Source organism: Mastomys coucha, unplaced genomic scaffold (assembly GCF_008632895.1).
Source record: "Mastomys coucha isolate ucsf_1 unplaced genomic scaffold, UCSF_Mcou_1 pScaffold21, whole genome shotgun sequence".
NCBI lineage: Eukaryota > Metazoa > Chordata > Mammalia > Rodentia > Muridae > Mastomys > Mastomys coucha.
The window spans coordinates 23,490,503-23,507,005 of NW_022196904.1; the positions used below are offsets into that span (position 1 = coordinate 23,490,503).

General features: G+C 46.3%; 1 protein-coding gene and 1 non-coding gene across 5 annotated transcripts in view; both read right to left on the minus strand.

The window, feature by feature from the left end:
* Window positions 1-14,229, minus strand: part of LOC116101956 (zinc finger protein 14) — a 61,774-nt gene extending 47,545 nt beyond the window's left edge. The window contains exons 1-5 of one of the 4 annotated variants that reach the window (XM_031386041.1): window positions 13,980-14,229; window positions 13,753-13,890; window positions 11,114-11,173; window positions 5,956-6,082; window positions 845-2,135 (exon numbers count right to left, since the gene is read on the minus strand). In XM_031386041.1, coding sequence (XP_031241901.1) covers window positions 1,111-2,135; window positions 5,956-6,082; window positions 11,114-11,122 — 1,161 coding nt within the window. In that variant the 5' untranslated portion in view covers window positions 11,123-11,173; window positions 13,753-13,890; window positions 13,980-14,229 and the 3' untranslated portion in view covers window positions 845-1,110. Of the gene's footprint in view, window positions 1-844; window positions 2,136-5,955; window positions 6,083-11,113; window positions 11,174-13,752; window positions 13,891-13,979 lie in introns of those variants that run through there. The other 3 variants (XM_031386040.1, XM_031386042.1, XM_031386035.1) reach the window with 3 other exon arrangements.
* Window positions 4,383-4,505, minus strand: LOC116104315. Its single transcript, XR_004123823.1, has one exon. It is a non-coding gene; the product is annotated as a small nucleolar RNA SNORA5 (small nucleolar RNA).
* Window positions 14,230-16,503: the final 2,274 nt, after the last annotated feature.

The window sequence follows — 16,503 nt, forward strand, 5'->3', positions numbered from 1 at the left end:
TAGACCAGGCTGGCCTCAAACTCAGAAATCCGCCTGTCTCTGCCTCTCAAGTGCTGGGATTAAAGGTGCGCACCATCACCGCCCAGCTAGGAGTTGCTTTCTTAGTAATCTTTACAGAGGTTAACTTGAGAGCCACCAAGATCCTACAGTCACTGTCACTGCAGGACCTGACTATGACTCTCCCCCAGAGACATCCAAACTTCTCCTATCCCATATATCTGCACTTTAAGAATCTAACTGACTCTCCCCTAGAGATACCCACATTTCTACTATCAGTGCGCTTTAACCCTTTCTCTCCTGGAGCACTTACTTCCTATCTCTCATAAATCCATTCTGCTTGATATTTGGTGCCCTTTGAAGTTCATTTCATTGTTGATGCCGTGAATCTCACTTTGGTGTAGATGGAGGCCTCTGGAAAGAACCCCCAATTGCTGTTAGTATAGATCAGTGTTCATATTGCCAGTGACAGACTTTTCAACTTGCTTTTGTTAGGCATTTTGTCAAAGCAACCAGTAACTCGCATAGCTCCTATTCACCATACTGAAAACTGTTCATGAACATGCTCATAAAGACTCAAAGAACAAGCCACCTTAAAAACATTAAGAATACAGTGGGTAATATTAGCACACACCTTTAATCCCAGCATTCAGGAGGCAGAGGCAGGCAGATCTTTGAGTTTGTGGCCAGCCTGGTCTACAGAGAGAACTTCGGGGCAGCCAGTGCTACTCAGAGAAACCCTGTCTCAAAGATACCCGCCTCCAAAAAGGAAGAAAATGTTAATGAAGCAATTATAAAATAAAAAAAAGGAAACAATGGAAACCATAAAATTACACCGCCACATGGATTGTTGTTTAAAATCAAAGCATTGTTTTCTTTTCAATTACTTGCCAGACTGAATAATCTGAGTCAAAAGAAACACAAGCTGTTACTAAAGAGCTTCCAGAATATTCTGGAAGTATATAATGCATTCGTAGGGTGCTTCAATATGAGTTTCTCTTCAGATGAACAAGCGAGAGTCAGCAAGTAAACTGTTTCTACATTCATCGGTCTAGAGGGCTTCTACAGAGTCTCTGATAGTTCCAAGTCTTCCCCATCCATTGTGTATGTTCATCACCAATACAGGCTCTGATGCTGAATAGGCTGTGCGCCATAGGTGAAGCTCTTCCCACAGTCCTCGTCTTCGCAGGCTTTCTTACCACTGTGAATTCTGTGATGACTAATGAGCTGTGAACTCTGGGAGTAGGCTTTCCCACAAATCTTACATTCATATGGTTTCTCTCCAGTGTGGATTCTCTGGTGTCTAGTGAGGTCAGAACCCGACCGGAAAGCCTTCTCACACTCCTTACACTCATAGGGCTTCTCACCGGTGTGGATTCTTTGATGTTTAATAAGTTGGGAACTCTGACTAAAGGCATTGCCGCACTCTTTACATTCGTAGGGTTTCTCTCCGGTATGAATTCTCTGGTGTTGAGTGAAATTTGAACCGCTACTAAAAGCCTTCCCGCATTCTTTACATTCATAAGGCTTCTCGCCAGTGTGAATTCTCTGATGGCGAGTAAAATTTGAGCCACTACTGAAGGCTTTTCCGCAATCCTTACACTCGTAGGGTTTCTCACCTGTGTGAATTCTGTGATGTCGAGTCAGGTCTGAGCCGCAAATGAACGTTTTCCCACATTCCTTACACTCAAAGGGTTTCTTCCCAGTGTGAATTCTGTGATGGTGGGTGAGCCCTGAAGGGTGTCTAAAAGTTTTGCCACAGTCCTTACACTCGTACGGCTTCTCAGTGGCACGAATGATCTGATGGGTAGCATACTGGGACCCGTGCTTACTGTGTTCCCTGTTTTCTTTACTTGCACAATATTTCTCTTTATTCTTAATAATCTGCTGCAGCCTAAAGGATGGATACTGACTAAGAGGGGGCACGTCTTCACGGTTGATGATCAGTTCACTGAACTGTCTCTCCTGAGGTCCACGCTGTCTCTCACAGTGACCAGTCCATTCCCGGGCACTGATAAGGCTGGAGCACTGAAGGTCCTGTCTTGTGAGCTTCCTCATTATCTCCCACTGTGCTGTCTCTATCTCAGACAGCTCCTTTTTCAGGAATAACTTCTGGGCTTCACATCTTGACTCCAGGACTAAAGGTGGGGGGTGGGTTGGAGGGGGAGAAAGAGAGAGAAGGAGAGAGAGAGAGAGAGAGAGAGAGAGAGAGAGAGAGAGAGCAAGCAATGACTCACATTTATATTGTTTGGGAGATGTGATAAAAACCTGGGAGATCGCTGGGTGGTGGTGGTGGCGCACACCTTTAATCCCAGCACTTGGGAGGCAGAAGCAGACGAATTTCTGAGTTTGAGGCCAGCCTGGTCTACAGAGTGAGTTCCAGGACAGCCAGGGCTACACAGAGAAACCCTGCTTCGAAAAAACAAAAGCAAACAAACAAACAAACAAACCTGGGAGATCTAAAGTGACTTACAGAACTAGGTGAAGGACAGCAAGGCACAATGGCGGACATCTGTGACCTCAACACTCAAAGGCAGGAGCACTGAGAGTCCAAAGTCATCCTAAGTTTGAAGCCAGCCTAGGTTTTATGAGACTCTTATTAAGAATAAAAAAAAAAATTCGAGGCTGGAGAGATGGCAGCCTAGTCTATAAAATGGCTTCACAGAGAAACCCTGTCTTAAAAAAAAAAAAAAAAAAAAAAAAAAAAAAAAAAAAAAAAAATTAAAAAATATCTGAAGCTAGAACTACAGCTCAATCGTTAGGCATTACTTGCTGCTCCAGCAGAGGACTCAGGTTCTGTCCCCAGCACCCCTATCGCAGTCACAACTGCCTGTAACTCCCGTTCTAGACTAATAGAGGCCCTCTCTTTTTTTGGCCTCCATGGATAGACACCATGTATACCACGTGCATACATGCAGGTAAAGCCTACATACATGAAAATTTTAAAAAGACTAAAACTAAATAAACCAAAGCCAGGTGTGATGATGCACACCTTTAATTCCAGTATAGGACAGGCAGAGGCAGGCAGATCTTTAAGTTCAAGACTAGCCTGATCTACAGGGAGAAGTTCTAGGTCAGCCAGGGTTACACAGAGAAAACCTGTCTTGAGAAATGAAAGAAAGGAAGGAAGGAAGGAAGAGGGAGAAAAGGGGGTAGTGTAGGCTCAGTGGTTAAGAGTACTAGGTCTTGCAGAGGACCCAGGTTCAACTCCCAGTACATACATGGTAGCTCACAACTGACTCTAACTCCAGTCCCAGGCAATCCAATGCCCTCTTCTGATCTCTGCGGGTACCAGGCATGGACAGAATGCACATATACACACATACATGGAAGCAAAATAGTCGTACAAATAAATACTTAAAAAAAATTTTTTTTTGAAACAAGGTTTCTCTATGTGGCCCTGGCTGTCCTAGAATTCACTCTATGGACCAGGCTAGGCTTGAACTCACAGAGATCTACCTGCCTCTGCCACCCTAGTGCTGGGATTAAAGGCGTTCACCACTACTGCCCAACATGAAAAAAAAAGTTTTTGTTTCTTTTTTAATCAATAAATAATATTGGTGAGAAATCCCTAGTGAAGTGGCTCACACTTGTAAGCTCAGGACTCCTGAGGCTACGGAGAAAGTTGCTGGGAGTTCAAGTCAGCCTGAGCTACACCATGAGTTCTAGGCAAGTCTGGGTTACAACAAGAAACCCTATCTCAATAAAACAAAAGAACAAGATGAGAAAATAAGATGACAGGGTGAGGACATAAGAATGCCTCTGTGAACTACAGGGTATGTAGGAGGTACTCAATACCACTGTGGACAAAACCTTAACACCAAGGGAAAACTCCACCTAAGGATCTGATGCCCTCTTCTGGCCTCCATGGGAACTGTATCCACATAACATACAGACACATGCAGGCAATACACACATGCTCTGTAAACTTTAGGCTACTGGTCTACAGAGAAGAGTTACAGGACAGGCAGAGATATGTGGGGAGATCCTACCTCAAAAAGCAGAAAGACGTGTGTGTGTGTGTGTGTGTGTGTGTGTGTGTGTGTGTGTGTGTGTGTAAGCCCAGGAACCAGGAAAGAGAAGAAACACTATTCCAGTAGGAGCTCTGGAGAAAGGGGCAGCTGGATACCGGGATACCTTTAATTATTAACTGAGGAAGATGGTCAATACAGGAGAGAAAGGAGGAGGGATATTTAACACTAAGTTCATTTTTAAAAGCTATAGGGATCACATTACTTTATATTTACCTAAAGTTACATGTATTTTTAAGTGCATATGCGTGTACACACATACACATAAGGCCTAGAATATTATTTTGGGGGAGGTGGAGCAGACCTCAGAGATGAGTTGTGCTTCCCCCACCTCAGACCTGAGGTCTAGAGGCTTGTTGTCTGTGAGTAAAGCCTGACCAAGCTCGGGGAAATAGGCCCAGGGATGACAGTTTCTACGGCAGCCTCTGGGTTGGTGCTTGCTATGGTAGGACAGGCAGTGAATTGGACAAGGCTTCAATGTTATTTTAACTTCTGTAGGTCCTCACTGAGAACTGCACACATTAGAGAACAGTGAAAAGCAGTTAGGAGTATGGGTGAATCAAGGACAGTATGTTTTTCTTTTTTTTTTTGTTTTTTTTTGTTTTTTTTGTGACAGGGTTTCTCTGTATAGCCCTGGCTGTCCTGGAACTCACTCTGTAGACCAGGGCTGACCTCGACCTCGAACTCAGAAATCCGCCTGCCTCTGCCTCCCAAGTGCTGGGATTAAAGGCATGCGCCACCACCACCCGGCTCAAGGACAGTATGGACCTTCTGAATAAAACAGATGAAAACCCAGTTAAGAAAGCAAGTCCATAGAACTGCAGGTCGGTGGTGCAAGGCTTGCTTAGCAGGCACAGGCCCTGGGCTGATCCCCAGAAGGAGAGGTTTGAATGGAGAAGGAAAAAGGGGGAAATGTTTTGGAAAATACACATTCCAGTGGATACACAGACAGGTTGCTAAGAAGTATTAGAATCCAAATGGGGCTGCTGCTCAGGCCACAGTCCCTGCAGTCCCTTCTCTCTGGCCTTGTAGGCACACTATGGAATGCCAAGAGCATTCCAGGCCCTTGGGTTTCTCATCTGGAGATGTGAGTTTGGAGGCTTGAACACACCAAAGGACCTATAAGGAGCCACACTTCTCTTCCCCAACTGCCTGATGAGAAGTCAGAGGCCCCATCTTCAGGCTCTTGCTGAATCTTCCCCCTTCCTCAGAGATCTGTAAGCTGGAACCAGACTCTGTCACTCCTTAGAGCTCACACGGTGCTGTCTGCGATGCTGGGGCCTGACATCTCCTCAGGCTCAGCCATGCTGGTGTCCATCTGTGCATGTGTTAAGAACTCTTACACCCAACAATCCATCCAAGTGTCCCCCAGACCTGCATCTAAGACCTTTCAAGAAGCTTGGAAGGAACTGGATCCAAGGTATGCATTACAGGAAGGGTGACAGAAAGTGAAGGAGACCCGGAATGCCTTTTGTAACTCCATGCAGCTTTCTCTTTCTTCCCCTTTCAGGTTTTTAAAGGCAGGATCCTATTGTAGCCCTGGCTGGCCTAGAACTAGAGCTCTACCTGCCTCTTCCTCCCAAGCGCTGGGACTACCAGTGTGTGCCAGCATGCTCAACTATTTTTGGCTCTTCTTTACTTTTATATTTTTACTTTTTGAGAGAGGGTCTCATGTAGCCTAGGCTGGCCTGGAACTAGCTACAATCCTGTCTCAGCTGCCCAAGTGCTGTAATTACAGGCATGAGCCACTATGTTGCACGGCTTCCTGTTGCTAACTCTACAATACTTGAAACACTCTGTGGGACTAGGCCGTAGAAGTCTGAAGGCTTTTTCAAACGCAGGTAAGCGTCCTGAGAATACTTGGGGGAAAGGAGGAAATAGCCCCAGCAAAGGGCCAATCAGAGTTAGTGTGGGTAGACATCCTTACCCATTGAGAGCAGATTGCTGTAATTCTCCAACATCACATCTCTGTACAAATCTCTCTGCTCCTCAGTCAGGCACTCCCACTCCTCCTGAGAGAAGTCTATGTACACATCATGGAACAGCACTGACACCTGGAACGATACCCACATATTGCTTGATTAATAGAAGGGGGGAGAAGAGGGAAAAGAGGAGGAAAAGGAGGGGTTGTTTCTATGTAGAGAAGGAATAGGGTAGAACAAGCTAAATGCAGTGAGAATAAACATCTGGAATCACAGAGAAGGCCCGTGACCAAACCATTATGCTTCTGCAGCACTGTTTCCTCCAGACGAAGCCACCTGGACTTGAACAAACTCCTTCACTATCCACAGGAAGCTGGGAAGGCACAGACCCAGCTGGGAGGACCTCTGCACTAAATGGCTTACACAAAGCCTCATAGCATTCTCACCATACAGTCTTCTTTTCTCAAACAACCAAGAGTAAAATCTCAGGGTAGAAGAAAAAGAAAGGCCATTAGAAAGACAGCAGCACTGGGAAGCAGAGGAGTAATGGAATTCTGAAGCCTTCTGGACACAAGAAACAAAACAATTCAGTACCCAGTGGAGACCTAGAAGTCTGTAACTCAACTATCTTTCACTCTGAGCTCCTAGATGTACAAGGACCCAAGAACAGGGTCCTGGAGAACTCCTGGAGGAGGCAGTCACCAAGACGAGGGAGTGGGCCAAAAGAGGCCATGGGCTGCAGGAAAGTCAGACACCAACAGGAGAGTATCAGAGGAGAATCCAGGGAAAGGATAAAGTTTCAGGAGAGCAGTGGCATCTAAAGAGTAATAAACAGATCAGACGCAACAGGACACTGAGGGGTGGGGAGGGAGTCTCTATGTCCAAAAGACAATCATGTGTTTGACCAGATAGAAATGTACTGGCGGGCTGAAGAGCCTCGGCGGTTAAAGGTGCTTGCTACTCTCTGAGGGAATGTGAGTTTGGTTCTGAGTACTCACAACCATCTAGACTGTAGTTTGAGGGGATCTGATGCCCTGTTAATGCTCATGATGCTGACAAAGACAAGGGGCATACACAAGAAATAAAAACCATGAAAATCACTGACTGATGTGTGGCAATGACATCACCAAGCTTGGGGTGCCACCCATCCTCATTTAAAGGAGTCAAATTAATAGTATAGGGCAGAAAAAAGAGTTATTAAACATGACTGCCAAGTAGAGAGCTGCCCTGGAGACTGAAGGTTAAAAGAAGGATTTGCATATCTAACAGTCTTGGTAAGGGTGCTCTTCCAACCACTTACCCATCACTATTTGAGCTTCAGGCTCATCCTCTTAGGTACTCTGTGAGTTGTTAGATGTAAATTCTCTTTCCAGGAGACAAGTTACCCCTTTGGCTGGGACCTTTTCTCTCAGCATGAGACAGCTTGGGGGCAGGGTGGGGGGACACCATTTCACACTTCAATAGCCTGACAGACTACTGATTCAGAGACATGAGAATATGGAACATCTTCATTTCTGCCAAGCCAGTAAACAGTACATATCAGAGATTTTAGATATAAATATACCAATAACTAAGAAATGGAACAAAAAGTAATTAATGGAGCTGAGTGTAGAGGCAGAGGCAGAGGCAGATGGATCTGCTTTAGCCGGGCAGTGGTGGCGCACGCCTTTAATCCCAGCACTTGGGAGGCAGAGGCAGGTGGATTTCTGAGTTCGAGGCCAGCCTGGTCTACAGAGTGAGTTCCAGGACAGCCAGGGCTACACAGAGAAACCCTGTCTCGAAAAAAAAAAAAAAAAAAAAAAAAAAAAAAAAAAAAAAAAGAGTGATTGAGAACCTGTCTCTAAAACAAGGAAGAAAACACAAATTCCTTCCTTCCAAGAACTGAAATAAGGGCATGCACCATAGTGTTTAGACCTAAGACTAGAATATGTTACAATCAAGTACCCCACACACACAAAATTAAAAAACAAACCTTAATATTGATAGATAAATAAATAAGCCTGGCTAGGTATACAGACTTTTAATCTCAGCCTCGGTGAGTTCAATGCCAGCCTAGTCTACAAACTGAGACCTGTTTAAAATAAAGGAGGGTCAGGGGGGCCAGAGGGAGACAGCACAGACAACTTTTTATAATAAGTGTAGAGGTATATTTACTTCAGATTAAATAGTATTCCATCTTAAAGATAATAAATGCCAATTTCCTGTTCACCTGCTTGTCTGGGATGAGTTCCAGGAATTCAGGGCCTTTTCATGCTAGCCAAAGTATTTACCAAAAAGCTGCTTCCCAGTCCTTGGCGTTTCAAGATGCGGCTCACTATTTGTCCTGGCTAGTTTTGTGTGTCAACTTGACACAGGCTGGAGTTATCACAGAGAGGGGAGCTTCAGTTGGGGAAGTGCCTCCATGAGATCCAGCTGTGGGGCATTTTCTCAATTAGTGATCATGGGGGTAGAGCCCCTTGTGGGTGGTGCCATCCCTGGGCTGGAAGTCTTGGGTTCTATAAGAGAGCAGGTTGAGCAAGCCAAGGGAAGCAAGCCAGTAAGGAACATCCCTCCATGGCCTCTGCGTCAGCTCCTGCTTCCTGACCTGCTTGAGTTCCAGTCCTGACTTCCTCTGGCGATCAACAGCAATGTGGAAGTGTAAGCTAAATAAACCCTTTCCTCCCCAACCTGCTTCATGGTCATGATGTTTGTGCAGGAGTAGAAACCCTGACTGAGACACTATTGCACTACAGGGCAGTCTTGACCTCACTGTAGTCAAGCTGGCCTCAAGTCTACCATCATCCTAAACGCTGGGATTGAGGCATTAGCCACTGGATTCGGCATAAATGACTTTTAAGTTAATATTAATCTTTAAAGACTTCCCTGAGCTGACACATAGCTCACCTGACTCTGGGTTCCATCCCTAAAGCTCTATATAAACTGGGCCAAGAGGCACACGCCTGTAAGTCCAACACCTGAGAGGTGAAGGCAGGATTAGCCTAAGGTTATCCTTAGCTAAATAATCAGGTGGAAGCCAGCCTAGAAAAACCCTGTCTGAAAATAAACAATCAAACACAAAAGATGTCACCCGCTGTCCGCCCGCTTCCCTCTGGGGTGTGTGAGATGCCTCTGTACACCAGATCAGACTGAGAAGGGCATTCAGAGACAGGGACAAGTGGTTCCATGGAGCTCCTGGCCAGTCAGAAATGCCAAGAGTGTTATAGCTCTTAGAAGGGAAGTGAAGAGATTTGGGCGGTCATAGCCGGGGACCCGAGACTCTCATCAGCTACAGCGACAGTGGCAGAGGTGGCAGCTGGAGCTGCTGCCACTCTGATGTGAGCCTCTGCAGGGGGAAAGATCCTAGCCATCCAGGTGGGCCCAAGATCCAGCGGTGAATGCTTCAGGAGAGTAAACTCTTCCCCAAGTGTTACAACTCAGTAAAGACAATCCTCTGTGAAATAAATTGTACGCTTTATTCCATGTGGACAGGGATGATATAAACCTTGGAGAGTAGGCGGGATTAAGGGGGTAGATGTTTTCTATTGGCTGCACTTGAAAGGTTAGTGGTGCTCAATTTCCATGGGGAAGGACTCTGGGTGCTACATTACATGACTGACTGCCCTTGGTCTTTCTGTGGGGTGTCATGGCTGCAGAACAGGTACCGAGTTAGGAAGCAGCAACTCCTGCTGTTCTCAAATCTCTGAGATTCCTGGGGTCTGAGCTCCCTCAGCGTTATCAGTTCTTATGCCTGTCTGGTGGTGTGGCCCACCTGCCCTACAAAAAGATAACCTTAATATGGGAAACAGTGGTATTTATAAACACCACTGCTGACCCGTTAATTGCCCCTGTTACTGAGCTTCAGGAAATGATGGAGAAAGACGCTGCTTAATACAATGGTATTGGGCTGGAGAGATGGCTCAACAGTTGAGAACATTGGTTGTTCTTCCAGAGGACCCAGGTTCAATTCCCCTTACCAACAATCCTGTCCCAGAGTATCTGACAGCCTCTTCTGGATTCCACAGGTATGACACACATGGGATGCACAACACCCAAACAGATAAACAAATTCAAAAAAAAAGAAAAAAGAAAAAAATCTGAATGACCTTAGAGTTAAGGTTTCAGAGCTCTGGCCAACCAGCAACCATACTTCCAAACCTAAAGGCTCATACACCAGGAGGCACAGATGCTCAAAGACTGAAACTGAGCAAAACTATCACACTTATTATTTTTTTCTTCTTTTTGTTGTTGTTGTTAGTCTGAGACAGGATCTCATTGTGTAGTCCTAGCTGGCCTGGAACTAACTATGTAGATCAGGCTGGCCTCGAATTCACAGAGATCTTCCTGCCTCTGCCTCCTGAGTGCTGGGATTAAAGGCATGTGATCCTAGCTGGACCTTTAACAGCTGGACGGTCACTCCTGTCCCCAAAGCTTTTCCAATTTGTCCACTAGAGACTCTTTCCTTTAGAGCAGCCATTCTCAACCTGCAGATCACAACGCATTTAAGGTTATAGCAACCCTTCCACAGGGGTCACCTTAGATCAGAAAGCACAGATGTGTATGATTCATACCAGTAGCAAAACTACAGTTATAAGGTAGCAATAAAAACAATGTTATGGTTGGGGATCCCCATAGCATGAGCAACTATAACCACAGGCTTTTCTACCCACGGCCCAGTTCCCCAGTAACAACTCAGAGACTTATTTATGAAAAAATGCCTAGGCCATAAGCTTGGGCTTGTTTCCCATCTCGCTTGTAACTTCTGCAACCCATTTAACCTAATGTTTGCGTCCAACTTCCTCAGATTCTGCGTAAACCTCCAACCTCTGACTATCTCCCAGAGTTCCAATCTCTCTCCTGGAACTCCCATTGTTTACTTACTCCCTCTTGCTAATAGGCCATCAGCCTTTTATTGACAGGCAATGCTTCCACCCAGTACATTATCCCTACAAGGAACTGTACTAAAGGGTCACAGATTAGGGAGATAGCAGGTAGCCCTTTGCCCATCATAAGGACCCTATCGTGACTGAGCTACCACGGCTTTAGAGCAAGGGCAACACTATGTTTATACCTAAACTGAAGGTTCCTTGTTCAACACCAAAAAAAGCATCAAGTTGAAAAAAGCAGACATTTATCTGTACTAGATACAAAATGACCATATTCAAATACAAAAAAACTATGCCTCACCTGAGCCATGGCTTTGATGGGGACAGGTCCTCTGTGCTGCTCTTCTGGAACAGGGTAGAACTGGGGGAGACAAAAGAACAATGGGACCCCACTTGACTCCGTGCACACAGCAGTCACTCCCCCAAGGGCTCACCCCACACTTTGAGGGGTCTAAAGTGGGAAGAACAGACAAATACCTCAACATCCCTAACTTCAGAGAGCCGGGCTCTGGAATGGAACAGGAGGGGTTTGGGCATTACAGCTCATGTGCACATAAGCATATACATGAAGATATACTGAGAGGCCAAACCTACTCCATCTTGGGACCAGCTTCCATCTTAAAGAAAAAAGAACAAAACCTGAGAACTTGACCTGCAGCAGAACCCAAGCTGAACCCACGTACCACGGCTTGTCCTTGACCCATACCTCAGAGTTACTCCCTAACTACTTCCTAGCAACAGTTAATCAAAGACTAGTCTGGTTGTATCGGGTGTACTTTCAGACCATTTGTGATTGTACACAGTCTTGCTTCAGAGCACCCACCTATCTATTGGCTTATAGCCATTCTATTAGATGTTTGCCAAACTGAGGCCTCCTGCCTCACCCCCTCACTCGCTCCTATTTTCCTATAAAAACTTGTCCTGCTGAGGGCTGCAGGCTGCTCTGCCTCCCCATCCTGCTGTGTCAGAGTTGGGATGGAGGAGAGCCCAAGCTTGAGTTTATAATAAAATGACCCTAATGGTCTTTTGGGGTTCATGAACACTTCCTGGCACGATAATACAATTCTTGTATAGAGTAGATCATGATGCAAGTGTCTGAAAGCTCAGCACTCCTGAGACTGAGACAATAGCATCGCCAGAGGTTTGAGACCAGCCAGGCCTTCACAGACTGCCTCTCTGCCTGCTTCTCTCTCTCTGGTTTTGTGAGACAGGCTCTCTCTATACAGCTCTGACTGTCCGGGAATTCACCCTGTTGACCAGGCTGGTATTGAACTCGCAGAGATCCACCTGCTTCTGTCTCCAGAGTGCTGGGATTAAAGACCTGCACAACCATATACAGCTTAAAATTAAATCTTTTATCTTAAATCACATTTGAAACCTTTTTTTTTGGGGGGGGGGGAGAATATGGAGCACTTCCCCTGCAAAGAACTCTATGTGCATCTGCTCTGGCATGGGTTTGCATCAGTTAGAAGAGGGAAACTGAAGCTCCTGCATCCTACTATAAAGACAATTATAACAAGTCTGCTGTGGAGGCGCACGCCTTTGATCCCAACACTCTGGAGCCAGAGGCAGGTGGATCTGTGAGTTCAAGGCCAGGGGTGGCAATCAAGTGGGGAGGGTAAGAGAGACCTGGGAGTAAGAATGGAAAACAGTCGGGGGAGGGAGGCGTCTCTGGTGACTAGCTGGAGCCTTGGGAAGGGAGAGGATACAGGGAGCCTATGGGGTGACTCTAGCTGAGACTCCTACTAGAGAGGGGATAGAGAGCCTCAAGTGGCCACCCAGGTAGGACTTCCAGAGGCAGGAGGACATCAACACACATCCAAAAGTCTTCAACCCAAAATTTGTCCTTGTCTACAAAAAGTGCAGGGATAAAGACAGAGCAGAGACTGGGGGGACAGGTAGCCAATGACTGCCCCAACTTGAGACCCATCCCATGTGAGAGATGGGTCACCTCTGACACTATTAACGATACTCTTATACTTGCAGACAGGAACCTCGCATAACTGTCTCCTGAGAGACTTCATCCAGCAGCGGATGGAGGCAGATGGCTGAGCTACAGCCAAACATCAGGCAGAGCCTAGAGAGTCTTGTGGAAGAGTGAGGGATAGGAGAAGTGAGCAAGTCAGAGGGGTGAAGGACACCACAAGAAGACCCAGAGTCAACTGACCTGGGACCGTGGAGGTGCACAGAGCCTGGTCACCACCAGGGGTCAAGGACACCACCAAGAAGAGTCAACTGACCTGGGACCGTGGAGGTTCACAGAACCTGGTCACCACCAGGGAGCACGTAGGAACAAGACCTAGATCCCCCACACATTTGTAGCAACTGTGAGCTTGGCGTTCATGTGGGTCCCCTAAGAAGTGGAGTGGAGGCTGTCTCCATCTCTGTTCCCTGCCACTGGCTTACCCCCTACTTGGACTGCCTGGTTGTGCCTCAGTGGTGGAAGATGTACTTAGACCTGTTAGGCCTAGATGCCCCAGGGAGGGGTGGCACCCGGAGGGGCTCTCCTTCTCTGTGGACAAGGTGAGGGAGAGATGGAGTGAGGGATCTGTAAGGGTGAGACTGGGAAGAGAGGACGGAGGGTGGCTGAGATTGGGAGGTAAAGTGAATTTTAAAAAGTAAACATTAAAAACAGTTGGAAATACTCATATGGCTACCATTAATAGTCGAGATGAATAAGTGCAGTACACTTCAGATCCTAAAATATCAAACAGCACAAAAACTCAGTTAAGCCGCTATCCCACTTCACATGGGGAAGTCCCATACAGGTGTCAAAATAAACATAATAAAAGACAAAGGAAAGCATGATAGCACTCACATGAACTTCTAAAATGAGCAAAGGCTAAAGAAGAACGCACGCAAGAGATACACATCCAAAACTTCACACCCACAACCCACAGACCCGCAACAGGGACGGACATTCATCTATCGGAAACCTACCTACGAGAAGCCAAGAGGGCGACCCGCTAGGGACTCACAAGGTAACTTAAGCACAGCTGCACTTTTACTACAGAATCCACAGGTATCTGCGCCTGCACAGTGTTGCACGTGGTCACAACATCACACAGTCGCACGCCCCTACAGGGACAGAACACCCAACCAGTCAGCAGCTCTCCACATCCACACACAATACCGCACGTGTCCCCAGCTCGCTCGCTCCCACTCACCCAGGGGTGGTGTCCGCCACGATGTTAGCAGAAACGGATGCTCATCACCAGTCCAGCCCCTTAGCACCGCGATCGCTGTTCACAAATTAGCCGCACAAATCCGACTTCAACTCCGCCGCCGCACAAAGCCCAGCCTCGGCGTTCGCCCCGCCTCCTCGCAGTTCCGCACTACAGGCCTTCCTTCCAAGCTTCCCAAGCCCTGCAATCCTTCAGTGCACCTCCCCTATTGCCAGCAAAGCTCTAAGGTCATGCCAGGCGCGTGATCTTCCCGCGAGAAGCCAGGAAGCCTTCTGGGAAATGTAGTCCGAAGCAACGCGGTGGACAAGATGGCTTTCGGCCGGCTGGGCTTCTAACGGTTTCGCTGTGTGGTGGACAAGGGGACGACACCCCAAATCGAAACGCAACAGGATACATGGAACCTTATATCAGCTTCCATGACTGCATTTAAAATCATTCCAAAAAGTTAGAAATGTGTTGATTTCACGGACCTTCGGTACTATCTGTAGATGATAGACAGCATAGGAAAGGGGCGGAGAACTGGTAGGGGGCGGAGTGTGATTTGCATAGCAAGCGTATTCACGCGGCTGAGACTTCTAGTAACGTAATTCAGTGCAATAAGGAAAAAATATATTGAGGAGGAAAAGTTATCTCAATTCCTCAGAGAGCAAAGCCTTTGCTTGGCCACTTCTGGAGGTCTAGTGCCTTCCAGAAGTGTGCAGGAACAGATCTCCTCTGCAGACAAATGACTTGTTCTGGAAATGCATTTGGCTTGGTACTCATTAGCAGGTCCTGTAGGTTGAAAGGGTGGATACCAGGACCACACCTTGGATCCCCATATGCTTCTAATGCTGACCCTCAGGTAGGGCAGGAGAATCAGGGTCAACCTTGGTTACTGAGGGGTAGTTAAATTAAAAACTACAGTGGAGGGCTGGAGAGATGGCTCGGCGGTTTAAGAGCATTGACTGCTCTTCCGAAGGTCCTGAATTCAAATCCCAGCAACCACATGGTGGCTCACAACCATCTGTAATGGGATCTGATGCCCTCTTCTGGGGTGTCTGAAGACAACTACAGCGTACTTAGATATAATAAATAAATAAATCTTTAAAAAAAATACTACAGTGGAACACTTGGAGAAAGCATTTTTATTTGAAGTGGTTTTCATAACCAATAAATATACCTGGTCCAGGAGATAGCAAATCAGTTGGTCTGAAATAGATGGTTTTAAAGACATTAAAGTTGGGGTTGGAGAGATGGCTCAGCCATTAAGAGCCCTGGCTGCTCTTCCAGAGGTCCTGAGTTCAATTCCCAGCAACCATGTGATGGCTCACAATCATCTCTATAAGAGGATCTGGCTCACAATCATCTATGAGGGGATCTGATGCACTCTTCTGGCCTACAGATGTATATGCAGCAGAGCACTCATAAATTAAATCTTAAAAAGACATTGAGGTTTAAATATTACATCTCTGTATAATCAAGGTTTTCTCTTCAGAAAATAGGGACAACACAGCTTACCTCACTTCTCTATTAAGTGCAAAGCTGCTACAGTCCTATCCTACTATAGAAAGTACTAGTAAAATTGATGTTATAAAGACATGAGGTATTATAAAGATACAAAGTGATACAGAATAAAGTTAAGCTAAGGGAGTGCTGCCTGTAGATTACTCCAATTATAACTGTTATACTAACCAGGCCTGTTAGAGGGAAGTGAAGCTTGGGATTGCTAGGGGTAGAGTCTTGAATGAGCTGGCTCATAGACTCATACATTTGAATGCTTAGTCATTAGTTTATGCAACTGCCTGGGATGGGTCATGGGATGCGACCATGTTAGAGGAGGTGTGTTACTGGAGGGTGGGCTTTGAGGTTTCAAAAGCCCATACCAGTTTTAGTGTGTCTCTGTGTCTCTGTCTCTGTCTCTGTCTCTGTCTCTCTTTCTCTCTCTCTCTCTCTCTGCTTTCTGCAGAGACACTGCAATTCCTAAATCAATGATGTCATCAGAGGCCTATTATTTTCCCACACTATTATCCTGAGATAATTTTTTCAGTCAACCATGATTTTCCCATTAACCTAGGATACTGCCACAATCAATTACCAGTCCTCCATGAATTCATTCATGTTTTTAGGTAAAATATTCTGTTCTGACCTCAAGTTTAGACAATTTTATCAACAAAGACCTTGGGTTGGCATGGTGATGTCTGGAGCTGCAGCACTGGAAGACTCAGAAGAAACTCGAGACCAGCTTGGGCTACGTAGGGAGTTTAAGGTAACCCTGGGCTCTGTATCTGTCCCAAAATGCCTTCTTTAAGACAGTATTTTTGGAGCTAGCGAGATGGCTCAGCGGGTAAGAGCACTGACTGCTCTTCCGAAGGTCCTAAGTTCGGATCCCAGCAACCACATGGTGGCTCACAACCACCCATAATGTGATCGGACGCCCTCTTCTGGTGCGTCTGAAGACACCTGCAGAAAATTACACTGGAGTGAGCGGGGCGGAGCGAGCGGGGCCGGCAGAGGTCCTGAGATCAAC